Source organism: Anser brachyrhynchus (genome assembly GCF_964034855.1).
Source record: "Anser brachyrhynchus genome assembly, chromosome: 2".
In the NCBI taxonomy this organism is placed as follows: domain Eukaryota; kingdom Metazoa; phylum Chordata; class Aves; order Anseriformes; family Anatidae; genus Anser; species Anser brachyrhynchus.
In genome coordinates, this window is record NC_137695.1 from 41,030,017 (window position 1) to 41,046,511 (window position 16,495).

Consider the following 16,495-nt stretch of genomic DNA (forward strand, 5'->3'; position numbering starts at 1 on the left):
AAAGAACAGGAAATTCTTGTGTTACAGCTTAGCAGTTTTTAAGCACAAAAGCATATTAAGGACATTATTAAATTCTACCTAAGATTTCCTAGATAGTTAATTTACTCAATTATTTCTACATAAATCCTGCTCTTTCTAGGTGAATGAAAACATCATCATAAAAGCAAACTATACATAATGAACAATTTAATGTATTACTACAGGCAGCAGCAGGACTTTAAGGCAGAATTAAAAGCTACTGCATTATGCCTGTCGAGGAAAGTAAATAGAAGAACTGAAAGTTATACCTGCATGTAAGGCACACATCACATTTTATGGAAAAGCAGAATGAAGTGAATGGTAAATATCAACAAAGATCAAACAGAGTAAATGGAACTAAGGGACATAAAGAAGTGACTTTCCCGTGACCATAAGGGCAGCATGAGCTCTGTTAATTCTGTATGATGGAGTAGGAGCAGGATGAAAATGGAGCATTGGTGCTGCATACCCACGTGAGATGGGAAGAGCCTCTATGATGGCAAAGGCCAGGTGGGAATTAGTATTCTCAGCTTGAAAGTTTGTGGTTTGCTCCCTCCGATGTGTGGCTTGGGCTGAGGACAGGTCTGGGATCTGGGCCTGGGATGGGACGAGCAGCCCCACAGCTGGCTGTGGAGACCAGGGAGGCCCACGGAGCTGCAGTTAAGGCTGAAATGTCTCTTTCTTGTCCTGGGCCAGTTTGGGATCCCACATTTTTGGGTTGTGTCTTGGTGTCCTTTTCAGATTTAAGTTCGGTAAAAGAAGCGATGAGCTATGTTCCTGTATGACTCCATGCAGTGGCCTCAGCAGGATGTGGTGAAGGAACTCCAGTCCTGGCGGTACAGTAGCTCCAGACAACCTCTGTCTTGCCGGGTCTGTTTGGTACTTGAAGAAAATAAATGGACATTTTCTGGCCTTTATGGAACAGCTTTGCAATCCCTCTTCAAATTTTAGAGGTTGCATGAAACCACATATTTAATGGAGTTCATCAGTCTGTGACGTTTTAAACTCTTACATATGCCAGGCTTTTTGCATAGTCACAGGATTTCAGGTTTCCCTGAAAAATCATGCTTCTTAGCTGGACCGCCTTACTCTTCCTTTTTTGAAAAAATTGATCTCATGCTCTCTTTTCTGAATATTTATTATTTTTATAACCCTTGAGTAAATACTTAGCATTTTCCAATGGGTGAATCCTCTTTAAACTGAGCATTCAGGATTCCTGTGGTATAAGTTTCCTGTTTTTCACTTTAAGGGGTTTTCAGCTCTCCAGCGCTTTTTGCTACTGGTTTGGGCAAAGCTCCTCTATGTAAATGACAGCGTTCCTTGCAAAACTTGTGAAATCAAATGACTGTGGGCAGGAGGCAGAAGGGTAAGTCTAAGTAGATAATTTCTAAACCTTGTTCATCATATAGTCTGGCAAGCTCCTTTTCCTAAGGTTTGCTGTCATGCAGGTTAGCTGGATTTTTTTCTCTTTCTGTGACTTTTGTAGCTTTGGCAAAGTACTTTGGTGAAGAAGGTAGCTGAAGGAAAAGCTTTAAATTCCCCTTCCTCCTACGGTTCTCTATCAGAAATGTCAGAGAGGATTTCTGGCAGCAAGTGGGGTGGGTGCTGTGTCCCCATCCTCCTGCACCGGCTGGGCTCATCAGCCTCGAGCTCTTTTTGCAGCCTCTGGCATTGTGCAAAGAGGACAGATGGTAAGGGATGAGAGAGGGAGTCTGGCCAGGGGATAATCATCAGTGAACTTCATAAGATCCTATGGTTGTTTTTCCAAATACAGTGTTTAGGTTGTTCCAGCTGAAAGTGTTTGTTTTCCAGCTTTCATGCCCATGCTCCCGTCCCAGGACAAACTGCAATGTTTTATCTGAAGAAGAATCAGAGTCACAGGATGGTTGAGGTTGGAAGGGACCTCTGAAGGTCCAACCCTCCTGCCATGCAGAATGCCTGAGTAGAACTGATAAAGTTACTGGAAAGAATAAATATATTTTTACAAAAACTTTAATTTGGTTGGAAAGGCAGCTTTCTACATAACCCAGTTTGAAACACGGTATCCCAAGCAGCCCAATGTGCAGTCACAAAGGAAGATCCAAAGGGAAACAATGACCTGAGCTTCTTAGTGCCTACACTGCTCAAAGGGACAAGCTCAGCACACTTAACAGCTGTGTATCTCACATCTGCGGTGTGAACAGGATGTGATTTCTGAGCAGCAAAAGTTCCTGCCTCCCTCACCTGTGCCCACCTCAGCTGTGTGATGCAGGAAACATAGAGTGGTCAAAAAAATTTTAGGCAGGATCGGACTAAAATCACCATGGACCTTGTGGAAGCTCTGACAGGAACGCAGGAGCATCAGGACCCAAGGCCAGGCTGCATTTCTTGATAGAGAAATGATGGATAATAAATGTTTCTCTGTATCTATTTATCTGTATGTCGCAAAAACTACCACTTGAACTACCTAGGTGCAAAACCAACAACCACAGCCCAGGGCACTTTCCTTTCCACGTGGGAAGAGTCCTGACGTTTCAAACATCTGAGCTGCAAACCCTCTGTCCTGCTTTACATCCATCACGGTCTGACCATACCTGCTGTCACGGGTTGCTGTCACAGCATCAGCGCTCAGTGGCATCCACGCTTTTACTTCCTTTGGGCTCTTGCCCCCTTAGACAGGCTCTGTGCAGGGTGGGTGGCGTGTAGAGCTGTGGCCCAGTGCAGGAGCCAGGGGCACACAGAGCCAGGGAAAGGCTCCTCCATTGGGGAGAACCGGCAGGGACCACAGGCAGCCTCCCGGTGCTGCGGTTCCCTTTGCTTTCCCAAAAGGGGTTATTTTCAGCCTTCTGTAACTCCTTCTTAAGAGGGACTGTTGTATATGCTTGCCTATTCACACTGTTTGAGCACGTTTATATATCAGACTGCATATTTCTCCTCATCGCCTGTTACCCCATGTAGGAAGTACCACCTCTGGCACACCGTGTCAGGGCCGGACTCCTGCCCTTGCAGGCACTGCGAGCATCCTCCTGCCTTGGTGTCGGCAGGGGGACACTCTGCTGAGGCAGGAAGAGCAGCCCAGAAGCCGGAGCAGAGCAGCAAGGTGAAACACAAGCCTGTACGTGCTGCCTGCGTGGCGCAGACCTGCCCCCACACAGGCACACACACCCCATTCAGCTGGCCCAGCTTTGCCAAGTCCCTGCTGCCGTGGGTGAGCCCAGCTCCTGGGCAGAGGCTGTGCGGGGCCGGGCCATTGAACCTTTACCTGTCCTTGCACAGCCAGCAAACAAAGCCAGACTGCCTGCATTGACTAATAGACACCACTTCTCAATACTTTTAAGCCCACTTCAGGAACAAAGAGATGATGTTTCACTCAGAAAGATCCCTACTGAAATAAATCGTGGGGATGGCTGACCCTTACAGGCAAGATAAGGCCATCTGATTTCTGAACAGCTTTTAGGACAGAGCCAACCCCATCAGCAGCGCGTAGGTAAGATCTTGTCATGTCTAGGTCATCTCTTGCCATGTCTAGGTCATGTCTTCAAGCTGGAAGAACATTCAGCCATCACTTACCTCTGTGCTTTCTTGTTGCAGGCTGTAGTTTTCATCAGATAGTTTTCATAATTGTACTTAAAAAAAATCAAAAATGCAGATTCTCCAATGCAAAAGCAGAAGGATATATTTCCATATTATATGAGGCATTTAGTGCATATACATACACAGAGGAGGGAAATGGAGATTTTTTTTTCAACTTCTCCTTTCAAGAAGGGGAATTATGAAAACAGTTTCAAAGTCTTGGCTCTTGTTATTAGTCATCAGTTACTTTGCATTATACAAAAATTACTCCTGGCACCCTACCTCCAGTGGGCCTGAAATGACAGGGGAAAAAATGGGAAAATTCAGTACAAACCACTCAGTACCCATTTCAGGGACATGAAGGAAGCTCAGAGGGAAAGCGACAAGCAGATTGCTCAATACAATAACATGACATCAACTTCTAAAATGAAGGCCACACAAATTAAAGTGCAGAATATGCTCTTGCGTTCAGTGCTAGACTACTTCAAAACTGGTCCAAGCATAATGCAGTCCTGAGCCATCCCACAGCCTGCGACAGCAGAGAAGGGCAAGGTTTTCCTAACTGGTTGTTAACTTTTGCAATAGGAAAAATTTCACCCTGCTCTCTCTCACCAAGAATATATATATATATTTTTTGCAGCGTAGTACTTTTAGAGTGAAGACATCCTGTGGAGAGCTCTAGCATACACCCAGAAGAGGCCGTGCTCTTACATATCTTGGCACCTGACTTTGATCCACAGGCAGGAGTTACTGCTGCTTGCTAAAAAAGACAATGCCCAGGAGCCAGGGTGTGCATATGTAAAAGATGTCAGGGTGATGGCCTAGTGGTTGGTGCAGACAAGTATTGCCTTTAACTGAGCAACCTCCATGCTTAAAACGTACACCAAGCAGGAGTAGAGGGCTCCATCTGCAGTAGGCACACCACAACATGCCAGCAGATGAGAGGGGCTCACCAGTGGAAGTCAAACATCTTCTGAGTCTCTTCTGAAGTCCAGAGAAAGAAAAAAAAATAAAAATCTTTACTTAATTGATAAAAATGAAAATATCACTGGGGAGGGGTAAAAGTGCAGCCTTGTAACTTGTGAAAGTGACTCTGAAACCTGGCTTTTTTTCCAGCTGCTTGCCCTGTCCTAGAAACCAGTCCTGTCTCGGTGCTTCCTGAGATCCTCATGACTGCCTTCTTTCCCACCATTAAGGAAAAAAAAAAAAAAAAGACAGAGAGTGAGATTGTTAGCTTTGTTTTGGAGTTGAAACACTGACTGTCATCAGCCCCAGTTCAGGAAAAAACATGTGTGGGAAAAATGGAGTGTGTAGGTGCGTTCAACTGTCTGAAGCCAAGGCTAGAGGCAAATCAGATCAGCAAAGCAAGAAATGTGACAAGGTATAATTAATGTTGGATGATGACTTAATTTCCTTTTTCAAACTTTAAAATACAAATGCGATTGAGAGGAATCCCACGCCAGTAGCCCCAGCGGTCTCCGTGTGCCCTTTTCGCTTTGAGCCCAGCTCAGCAGCCAAACCCCTGTGCCCTGCCACAGGGCACCTCTCAAGGCCCCTGGCTCTCCAGCTGCTGCCCAGGGCACGTGGTGACTTCACGTGGTGACTTCATGTGGACATTCCTAGCCCTGGGTTTGCTTGCTCTCGCTGCAGGGCAGCCCAGGACTCGGAGAGGTCCTTGGCACTCGAAAAGAGCAGCCAGCCCCAGAACTTGCACTCAAAAGTCAATCAGAAGAATCCTCACCTAATCTGCTGTGTAGGCTTTTGGGGTGATGGATCAGCCCCATTTGGGTTTTTAGCCCAGTGTTCAATGCAAAGCTGTTGTGCAGACAGAGTCTGCAGGGAGCTCAGACCCCTCAACCTCTGCCACAGCGGCCTCTTCCTTTAGACTCCAACATTCCCCCTAGGGGTCTTGGAAACAATACTGCCACCTTGCAAACTCTGGTGACACGACACTTCTGAGGAGCACAGACAAGTGGATGCAGGCTTTTCTGTAACAACTGCGCACCCATGTTAATCCTGCAGACTGCTGACAAGGAGTACTTTGCACCTCAACTTTAGGCACAGGATTCCGAGGCAGCAGATGTGTCTCTGTCGTCACCACCCATTTCCTGCAGGCAGATGTTCATGGTTGTCTCTGCCTCAGATATCTAGCAAGAGGGTGTCTATATATTTTCTGTCATCCTTAGACACCCCCTTGGAGCTGGTGGCCTTCCCTGTTCCCTCTTCCTGTGCCTCCAGCAGGGACAGCTGGGCCACCTCTGTTGAGCTCCTCCTTCTGTAGCCTGGGATTTCAGCCCTCACGCCTGGTTGGGAGCGAGGAGCCAGCACAGCTTCTTGGCAAGGCGCAGCACAACACTCATTAGCTGCCCGCTGTGTCCCTCTGCTCTCGTTTGGCCAAGCAGCTTGTGGTTGGCATTTCCTTCCCACAGCAGGGCATGCCCTGGCTTTTCTTAGACCCACAGCAAAGCCACGAACGAGCCAGAGCCTTGGTTATCCTGAGTCAGCACTGCACTGCTGGGGCCGTGCTAGTTCAGAGCCACCCTCCGTCTGCCAGGAGAAGGTAAAAGCTTCCGGGCATTGTGGCAGCTTCACTGGCAACCAGCAACCCCCTACAAGGGGCTCTGCCTCTGCTGTGTGCCTCACATCCCCAGCTCCTCAGGGCACACGTGCAACAAATGGCTCCTTCCTTACCCATCAGCACAGCACAGCCAAACAGTGCTCGAGGCAGGCCCAGCCTGGCCACTTACGTGCTGGTCCTCCCTTGCTACAGGCAGTCCCCGTGCTGACTTTGGGGGTAACCACGGCTTTCACCAGTGCCCCAGCTGCCGAGCCAGGTACCAGCCGTGCCTGGGGTCAGGCTGCATCTGTGTGGGCAACGGCAGAAGAGCGAAGGCGTATTTGGTGCCTTGGAGAGCTCAGCAGTGTGTTACCATAGTCTCCTAGTCAAAGGGTTTTTGGTGAGGGAGATGTGGGTTGCATGGAGGAAATGCCCAGACGTGTGGAAAAAAAACAGCACACCAGGCTTCAGCTGGGGCTACCAAAGTCATTTTGAATGTGGTGAAGGATTTAACACTTTGCAGTGAAGTGACGGCACCAGCCCCGCCATACCTCTGGATCTGCCCGTGGCGAGATTGCTCACAAACACCTTCTGGGGAGCATGGGCCTCTTCCCACTTGCCTCAAGTGCCACTACAGAGCAGTGATTGGCACTTCCACTGCCAACTTTTACATTTAGGAGACAGCTTGGGCACAACGGAGACAAGAAAATGACACTTGGCAGTCGTAGCAGGAGCCTGCAGCTCCACCAGCCGCTGCGGTGCCTGAAACCAGGCTCCTGGAGTTCAGCCAGGGCAGCTCGTTCCCTCGTGGTTAGCAGAGGTCCCTCTTGCTGTGCGTGACCAGGACAGGGCTGTTTAACCCCGCTTTACAGACCCGATATGCACAACTCGAGTATCAGCTGAAGTCATGCCGCTCCGCTTCTTGCCCTCCATCCCGAGTGCCCTTTTGGTGCCCACCAGGGAGTGACAGGTGAGACAAATTCCCCTCTGCTCTGCAGGCTGCCTTTTCCGGCACGGTCTTTCTTGTCAGAAGGGGGTGTTGGGGTTCAGGTCCTGCACAGCCCCGCTCAGGTTGAGGTTAGGACCCATGAGGTGCAAACCCTCTGCTCCCCGCCAGGAGACTCGGTGGTCTGAGAGCCAGCCTCACGGCTGTGCACAGAGCAGGGCTTACCCGAGGGGCAGGCCAGCCAGCCCGGGCCAGAACTAGGCCAGCTGGGACCTCCACCTGGAGCCATCTCTCCTGCAAACGGGTCTCAAAAGAAAAGTGTGAAGAATGCAGCAGGTTTTGGTTTGTGGTCAGCAGGAACGGGTGGTCATAGGACAGGAGAGCTCCACTGAGAGACAGGGAGACGTAGCAAACCCTCCGGCGTTAGTGGCTGCCCCCATGAATCCCTCGTGCTAAGCAGAGGGGACCAAGGAGATGGAGGAGGAGAGCTCCAAGCCAAAGCCTTTCCCTGCTGTTGGCAGAGGGTGAGGAAGGAAGGGGGAGACACTGGGTGTCTGTCAGCCTCCTTGGGGTCTCTGAAAGGATGGTTATTCCCATCATCAGCCCAGGCCAGAAGTAAAGGGAACCCCTGGCAACACAAACATACTGAGCTAGGTTCCCAACCCCTCCCAGTCCTCTGGGCCGCATGGTTTTGCAGCTGGTAGGTTCTCTGCTGCTCACATCCGCTGATCTGACCGATCTCTGGGCTTGGCCAAAGTGTGCTGCTTTCCAGCGACAGAACACATTTCTGCATTACAGCCACACAAGACTTCCTTCTGCAGTTAGTGCAAGCAAGTGCAAGCAAAGTAAGCCTAGCTTACTTTGTCCTTTGTGTTTTCCAGATTCTGCAGAGACAGAGTGATAGCCTACAGCCAGCATGCGTGTCTCCATCCTGAGCAAACCAACCTCAGGTTGCTTGGACCACGTGAAGTCCCTGTGCGTGTTGAATTGCTCACCCCTGGGCACGCATTTTGTCTGATCTTTGTGTTCTCCTATTAGCGCCATTTCCTCTTCCTTTCTTTCATCAGTCTCCATTTTTTCAGATCTTTATCTTCTTGCCAGGACTTGTCACAGCCTCAGATATTGCTGTATTGGTGTGGTTTATCCAGGTTGGGCTCCTTTTTTCCTTTTTATATTCCTGTTTTCCTGCTCCTTACAGTGGAGAGTCTGTCTCTCAGATTTCAATTTGAATGTATTTTCAGCCTTAGACAACTCCTTCTGCAACTTCAGACACACATTTAGGTATGCACAATCTCTCACTTCCATGTTAACACTGCATCAGTCAGTGAAGCTTGCTGTCTGCATAGTTATTCTAGCAAAAACAACTTCTTCCCCTTTTTGCTGCTACCTCTGAGCAGGGAGATATCAAAGAACTTGCAGCTACATGGATCATACGTACCTTTTTTCCCTTTATACAACGCTTTTCTGTGGATTTTGCAAAACTGATCTTCACTTCTTGCAAATAGAAATTTCTGCACAGAATGACAGAGCTCTAAGCTATGCATTCTGCCACATCCACTCACACTGCCTCTTGCAAATTCAAATTCCACTGGCATTTGGGAAATGACTCATTTGTGGCTTTTGCTTAAGTCCCTTTCTGTTTTTTAAACTGCGTTTTCCAAACAAAACACACTATATGCTGTCTCAATTTCCTTGTAAAAGGCCATCCTGGTTCTGTACAGCAGGTGCTGAACTTGTATCACCTTTACAGGTCTGTGATTTTCCAATGAACCCCAAGATCAGGGTGATCCATGAGCCTTTTGTCTCCCTTTGGGACCTCTGACTCAGGCATCCCATGAGTCTTTCAGCATTGCTTGACCTCAGAAGTCTCAAAGCTCTCATAGATGATTCAAAGAGGCCCCTTCTTTCTTCTTTTCTTTCTTTTTTTCTTTTTTTCTTTTTTTTTTTTATTTTTTGAATTCCTGAAATCTGCTCCTTGACACAGGAAATTGGTAATCTGTTCCCTGGAACATCTTTCTTTGTGCCTACTGAGGCAGCCTGACTCAGTACCTGCAGGGCTACTGCTTCCCCCAGGAACAGACATGAGAGAGGAGACAAAGATGCTCTGTGATCCAGTCTGGAAAGGAGTCTTGACCCAGTAAACTATGCAATAGAATAAATACAGTGGAGGGACTTTCATACTTATCCTTTACTTATTTCAAAGGTGGTCCTATCTTACTACGAACATTTTCTTATTTCAAAATCACTGATGCTATTGGGAATTCCATAGTGCACACATAACCTCGAGTGGAATACACAGGTGTTTAATGTTAGACTCATATGGCCACACTGGGAAAATCCTCGAGACGTGGCTCAGTTTTCAGGGGGCGAACACCCTCACCCACTGCTGCCACGAGGAAGAACAAGGTGCAGCTGTGTGTCGAGCAAGAGGCTCGGGATGCACAGGGCAGATCACACCAGCCTGCTCCGGCCACACTCATTCCGGCAGCGCCCAGTGCTTGGGGGTGAGAACCGACCATCTTCTGTTGCCTTCCCTGCAGTCATGTACGTACACCAAAGCAAACACACACAGCTTGATGGGTTTCTGCTCCTCTCCGCAGACCTCACGCCACTTTTGGAAAAGCACAGCCTTCCCCAGCAGTACGAACAGCGAAGGCTGAGAAGATCACAGCCAGCACACTGAGGTCTGCAGAGTTATCTCCTCCCCTCAAGCAAACAAGCTGTCACGCAGCAATCCAGTCCCTTGCGCCAGAGCTGGGCCCGAGCAGCCCACGACTGCCAACTCCAGCGCAACCCGACCTGGGGCTTTGGCACCACTTCCACACTCAGCTGCCTGCAGTGAAGTGCTTTGAGGGATTTAATTTAAGGGAGAGCAGCACGGATTCGTTGCCTTCCCCCATGCTGTTCAGACAGAGCCTCTGCCTTCAAAGGCAGGTCCCGCTCCCGTGGGCAGCAGTGGGAAGAAGCCCTCCGGGACACAAGCCTGGCACGTGTGAAGGGCAGGGAGCTCGGCGCCATGCTTGGCAGGGCACCATGAGCATGAACAGGCAGCCGGCCCATGAAGTCACGGCGAAGCAACGGCGTTTGGGACAGGCCGAGAAACCGCCTGGGCCCGGGCCTAGGTCTCACTCCTCTTGCCAAGGGGGGCAAGAAGGGGAGGAGAAATCAACACTGCAAAGGAGTGTGAGGGTAGAGAGGACATCTGAACGAGGAGGTCTTCTCCACAGGCAGCAGCTGACTGAGGTGTGGAAGGCGTGAGGAGGCAGGGAGCCTACCACTCGTGTCACAGCAGCCCTGTCTAGACTGGGAACAAAGACGGACAGAAAGGGCGTTCCCTTAGCATCTGTAATTGGTGAGACATAAATCAAGAGTCAGTTCTCCACAGCGAGTTACATTTGGCTGATGTAAAGAGCAGGGAAGTGAAAGTCATCGGCTGGGCGCCCGAGGGAGGAGAGGAGAGAAGACAGGAGATAGGTGATGAAAGGGATGCAGAAGGAGAGAAACGAGAACAGGTTAGTGACAACACAACACTTTGCTCTGTGCCCTACTCCTCCCATGCCCGCAGCTTGGAAGTGTGTGACAGCTGACTAACAGCCTGGGACAAAGAGAAAGAGAGACCAGGACCACTGTTCGGTTATAAGCTTTTTCTTTTTTAGAATTCAAGCTTACACAGTTATCTATGCCCACTATATTCATAATTACATTTTAATATCTGCATACAAAAGCTATGTAAAAATTATTTTCTTCCCCCAAATATACAAATTTTCTCTTTAGATAGTTTAAAACATTTGTGATCACAGATTTCTTTTTTTAATATATTTTAGGCTGAAAAAATATTACCAATCTAGCATAACTCTTAACACTGTTTGCAAAAAAATACATCATCCAAGGTATTTTGTTTTTTACTGTACTGTGTATTGTTTGCCTTACCCTCAGGGCACGAAACTGATATAAAAAAATAAACCAAATAAGCAAAACCCACAAACCTCATAGACAAGGTAAGAAATCCTCCCAACTAACTTTATAAAAACAAATAAACAACCCAAACCACCCTTCTCTTCAAAAAAAAAAAAAAAAGATGAATGACTAATTTGATGTATTTATGAGCAAACTAAAACTTAAGAGTGCTAAGGAAGTAGGAAAAGAGAAAAAGAAATTACAGTATGTCAGCTAGTTCATGCCCTGATACTATCTTTACCAACATTAAATGTGTAATTAAATAAAGTGTCTTTTAATGTTTTACATTGTGCTCAGTAATTTACATAAATTTAATCTACACCTGGGTGCTGATGTAGATTTACATTTGATTGTCTTGTGCATAAACAAGGTTAGCTTTTAAAGAAGGTAAACTGTGCAATGGACAGTCACAAACAACTTATTACCTGCACAATATTGCTTTTCGAAGGCGACATCAGTCAATGTGGATACACACAAATAATGCATACTCTTTGCATTTGCTAACATCTATACGGCACACTAAAACTTTGTGATAAGGCCAAACCTTTTTTTTTTGTTGTTTTTAATTTTAAAGCAAAAATATACCATAGTAAAAAAATGTGCTCACACTGTTTTGAATCTTTAAGTGGAAAATAAATCTCTATCACACTAGAATAAAGTTTCTCTCTATAAAATTTAAATACGGATCACTTCATTGCTATATCAAAAGGAAACGTCTGGCAATCATTTCCAGATGATCACAATAACAAGACACATTAAGAGGTCCTGTTGCCTCTTCCTTTGTGAAAAGATAAATGTTGAACGCTTTCAATTGCTCTCACAGTGAGAGGAATATATTCCTTGGTTGTGGATTTCGATTCTGTCAATGAAAAAGGTTTAGCCTTAGGAATGCTGGCTACATCTCAAAACTGTAAGACTGATTTTTATAATTTATGATTCATGCAGCAAAAAGTCAATATGACATATACAGGTTAGAGTTCCATAGCATAAAAATACATCACTAGCAATGACATGCTCTGCTTGTGATCAACAGCCCTGTCTTGGCAGATTTCAGACACAAATGGTCTTTCTGGACATATTTTTTTTCTCTTTCTGATGCCTGCCTCTGAAGAAGCAAGCACTTTGCTCAAGGATGGTTTTGGGCCTCAGAGGTCTAACTCTAACACCTACATTTTGGCAGAATGTAAACAAAAATCATTATCACGCACTATATGTGTCATTATAAATATCAATAACTTAACTGAGATTACACATGAAACGGGCATCTAAATGCACTTGTTACCCAGGGCAAAACCATGAAGGATGACAATCAGGTTTGAGAGGAAGAATCTTCTATGCAACACCCCCACACAGACCACAAAGCAAAAATGAGGGTTGTGTGGCACCGTCAGAAAGAAGATGCTGGACTGCACTGAAAAGTGCCCGTTGTTTCCCTCAGAAGGCCAGGTCCTACAAACGCTGCTGACTGTAGCTGCAGTAGCTGAGTCTGCCACTCAGGTGGTAAATCCAGTGGCTCAACTAATTCTGCAGTGGCCTGAGACCACTGGTGTATAAAAGCAGGTAAGTCATTGCAGGACTGAGGTCACATCCACTAGTACGAGTCTGCAAGAGCATCTTCATGGGTTTTAATTTTGCTCTCATGATCATGTAAATCAGGAATCAGACTAAGGAAGTCACTGAAGACACACAAACAAGACTGGTAGGAGATCAGAGGCCATTAGATGTCAGAACATCAAATCTGTCAGACTAAGAGCTAGTTCTTAGTTTTCAATGAGGAGTATTACTAATCCCCCTGTTAATCAGAGCCAGATTCCAATGTAATCTAAAAAGCTAGAAAAGTATGCTGACATATGTCCTTACTGCTTAAAGCACTGCTGAACTATTCAAAGTCGGTCGCCTAATTTTACGCACTTCGGCCCATCTGCAGTCATCTAAGAAAGGAGGTCTGGTTTTCTGAACCCTGATTAACCACAACCCCAAGCTGCATCGGCATCTTGGGAAGTCAGGCCATTAGCTTGGATGCCTAAATGCAGCTTACACGCCTGAATTCAGACATACATTTACACAGGCTGTGTTTTAAAACTTTGTAACTTGCTTTGGTCACCTTTGGAGACAAGTTCCTGTATGAGCAATTATTTTTATAGCAGCCAGTGTGCGAAGTGTTAATTCTCAGCACTGCCTCAAACTGCAGCTCTGTCCAGGGTGTTGCAGGTTCCTTCATCTCTCGCTGCTTCCCAAGTCAATCCAGTAACTCTCACATTTTTTCTCACCTGTGACCTTTTCTATTTTTTGATTAATGCAGTCCTGACACTCCCAAGTGTTCAAAGGCCAGTAGTGGTGGCCTCAGTAGTTACAAGCTACGAGAAGTCACTTTTGGGTAGTGACTGCCAATTTAGGCTACTGATTTTCTTTATAACCCAAAGGATGAGAATTGTTGATCTTAATGAGAGACAATCTCTCAAGTAGCAATGTGACTCTAGGAACTGAAGCTCAAGAAAAAAAGGCTTGTAGTGAGGTCACTGTGAATGACCAGGGGAAAATGACATTTTTTTCTCTGCAGTCTCATCTGCAGCACAGTCAAAAGCTTGTACACCAACTCAAGCTCACATTTAGCTATTAGATGAGATACTCAGACAGGCTTCAGAAGGAACTCCATACTCTGGCAGTACAGAACTCCAAAAGACACACGCACTTCTTTTATTTTTGAGAGCCATTTGGGGTATAGATGCCAGTAATGGATGGGCTGGTTTTTTGCTCTTCCTACATACTGTCAGTGCCCTACCAAACCACCCCCAAATCAGATATCTAATATTCTTCACTGACTGCAGATGCTGCCCATCTGAGATTCTGCAGAACCAACACAAGCAAGTTCATCAAGTTGTCTGGTTTCTTGTTCCAAAAAGCAGGAGAGTTTCCGGCTCCTCGTCCCCAAGACATAGCACTCTACCAGGAATTTGGGTAGAGAATGGTGTTGGCACACATTTTGCGATGGAGCAAACACAGCCCACGACAGAGGTTCTTCAACTCCAGCAAGCATTTAAGGGCTAATTTCCAATGGCCTGCCTACTTGCTACCTGCAAAAAGCCCTGAACACGCCATTGTGTTTTATATTCTCATGAAATTACGTGCACGACCTGTAAGGAATAACATCAATGCTCACAACTCACTACAGGTGCATATGATATCAAAGAACAGGGAGAACAAGATTCCACAACCCTGAAAGAAGAGCCAACAGCACTCCAAACGCTTTATCAGTGATAAAGGGAAACAGAGGTGAAAATAATTTAACCTCTGGCATATATATTCTGTGTTCCACCTGTAAGATTAAATTTTCCTGAGTATCGTGGTCTCATGAGGGGATAAATGTGTAACGTATTGGTTTAGATATGGGCCATGAGCTTTGAAAGTCAACACAACCACCCTAACAATGCCCACTGACTTGCCAGGCAAATATATCAATAAATAGCAGAGACAGAAACTGGTACTAATGAATGCACAACACAAAGGAATGTGGGATACGAGGAAGTGCGAAATAGGTGAACTAAGTCTCTGAGTTCCCAGGAAGAACAGAAGAATGCTTTTGATGTATCATACAAATTCAGAGGATGGTTTAATATCAAGTTTATAAAATCCAGGGACAAAGCCCCTGAAAGGAGATGGATGACAGAAAGGAACCTCTACCCATAATGCCCTCATTACAGGCCTCCAAACATTCCAGTATTCTGAATACTGGCTTGCAGATTTCGGCAGCAGGACATCCTGTCTTTGCTCACGTCAGTTCCTGCTAGTGCAGTTAGTGGAAATAAATTATTTGAAGGAATCAAGTGAGAAACTAGCCAAACAAAACACAAACGCACACCAAGGAGGGAGAACCTAGCTGATCAACACACATAAACATACACACACACAAGAGAGGGTGAAAGAAGGAGAGAGAGAGAGAGAGAGAAAACACAAAAATATGGAAAAATGTTTAAGACATCTGCTGAAGATTTGTAATTATATATATATAAAATTATATATATATACGTGCATATAAACTTTATATATATATATAAAACAAAAGATTACTGCCAAGCAATGCTATTTGTATTACTGGGATAAAGCTGTACAGTCTCGAGTGTCATTAATAACACAACTGGTTTTTGTTCCATCTGATCGTCATCCCATATGTTTCATTCTCCTTGTCATCACTCTGTGATCACTCACATCCCTGAATAATTCCGAGGAAATCCTGCTATCCTGACAAACAGCCTCCTCCTTCAGAGCGATGGATTTTCCACACACCTCAGAACAAGCAGATCACCCCACTCTCAGGAAAAAGCATCTCAGAGGACCGAATTTCCCTCCTAGCTCCAACAGACCTCCCAGTGAAGTTACCTGGAGTTCAAACACAGTAAGAACTGAAGGATCTTACTTTCTTATACACGTGGAAAAAAATGAATCAGTCCCTTTTACCACTCTGCATTTTCTAGATACTTGATTTATGGGGCACGGTAAAACTGCATCCATTGGAACAATCCTCAGATAATGATGGGATCATGATGGTGATGAAGATCCTAGATCATAATGGTAATTGTCACAATAGAAACAACCATGAAGACTGGAAATTTCATTGCATTAAATGGTCACTTGTGCCCTGTAAAGTGAGGTAATACTAGACAGAATTGCCAGGATCAAATTAACAATAGCTGTTTTAACTTGGAGGCCAATTTATTTTCTGCCACTTCAATTAATCTCCCATAACTTCCAAGCAATGATGCATGTGAGCTGGTGACCACGCAAGTGCTGGTGAATGAGACTGGTCTGTTTGTATTTTCACTGTTAAGCTGTCAAGGCATTCACATCAAAGGACCGAAGAACAAACTGCAATAGTCACAAGTACCTGCATTAAAGGGACGTTTTCATCCATGTGTATGCAACTGCCCCCAGCAACCCCAAACAAACAAAACTAAAACACAAACAAAAACCCAACCCCGCCTCAAGAATCAGAAGAGAACAAAAGAAGAACAAACAAGGGTGAGAAGAGCTGGGCAATGGAATGACATGACAGCCAGTAGTGCGACAGGGGTGCGGAGGACTGCTCCAGTCTCTCTAATCCTCAAACACCTCCAGGAACAACGGAGGGAAGAGTTCTGTGGGGCACTCCACCTTCATGTGCAGGAAGCGGCTGGCATGGCAGGCTCCAATCATTCGCAGATCTGTCACTTTCATCAGCAGTTTTGGCCAAAAGTGTGCAACATGGTGTTTTCTGTAATTAATGTAGTGTTCAAATGCCAGGAGGAAACCCTCTTGACACTTTTCTATCCTCTCGACGCAAACAAGGCCTGGGCGATCTGCAGATACAAAGAAACAGAATTATCATTAAAACTCGTTTACTTTAAGGAATTCTTGATCATAAATTAGGCAAAATAGGATGATTCTGTCGTAAGAAAAGAAAAGATGGAGGCCAAGGGAATCTGCTTTGA

The 16,495-nt window shown here is 45.9% G+C and overlaps 1 protein-coding gene across 6 annotated transcripts in view; it reads right to left on the minus strand.

The window, feature by feature from the left end:
* Positions 1–10,702: 10,702 nt before the first annotated feature.
* The window catches only part of THRB (thyroid hormone receptor beta), an 82,460-nt gene continuing 76,667 nt past the window's right edge, over positions 10,703–16,495 (minus strand). For all 6 annotated transcript variants that reach the window (XM_080579754.1, XM_080579755.1, XM_080579753.1 and 3 more), the window contains one exon: positions 10,703–16,363. In XM_080579754.1, coding sequence (XP_080435880.1) covers positions 16,122–16,363 — 242 coding nt within the window. In that variant the 3' untranslated portion in view covers positions 10,703–16,121. The remainder of the gene's footprint in view (positions 16,364–16,495) is intronic.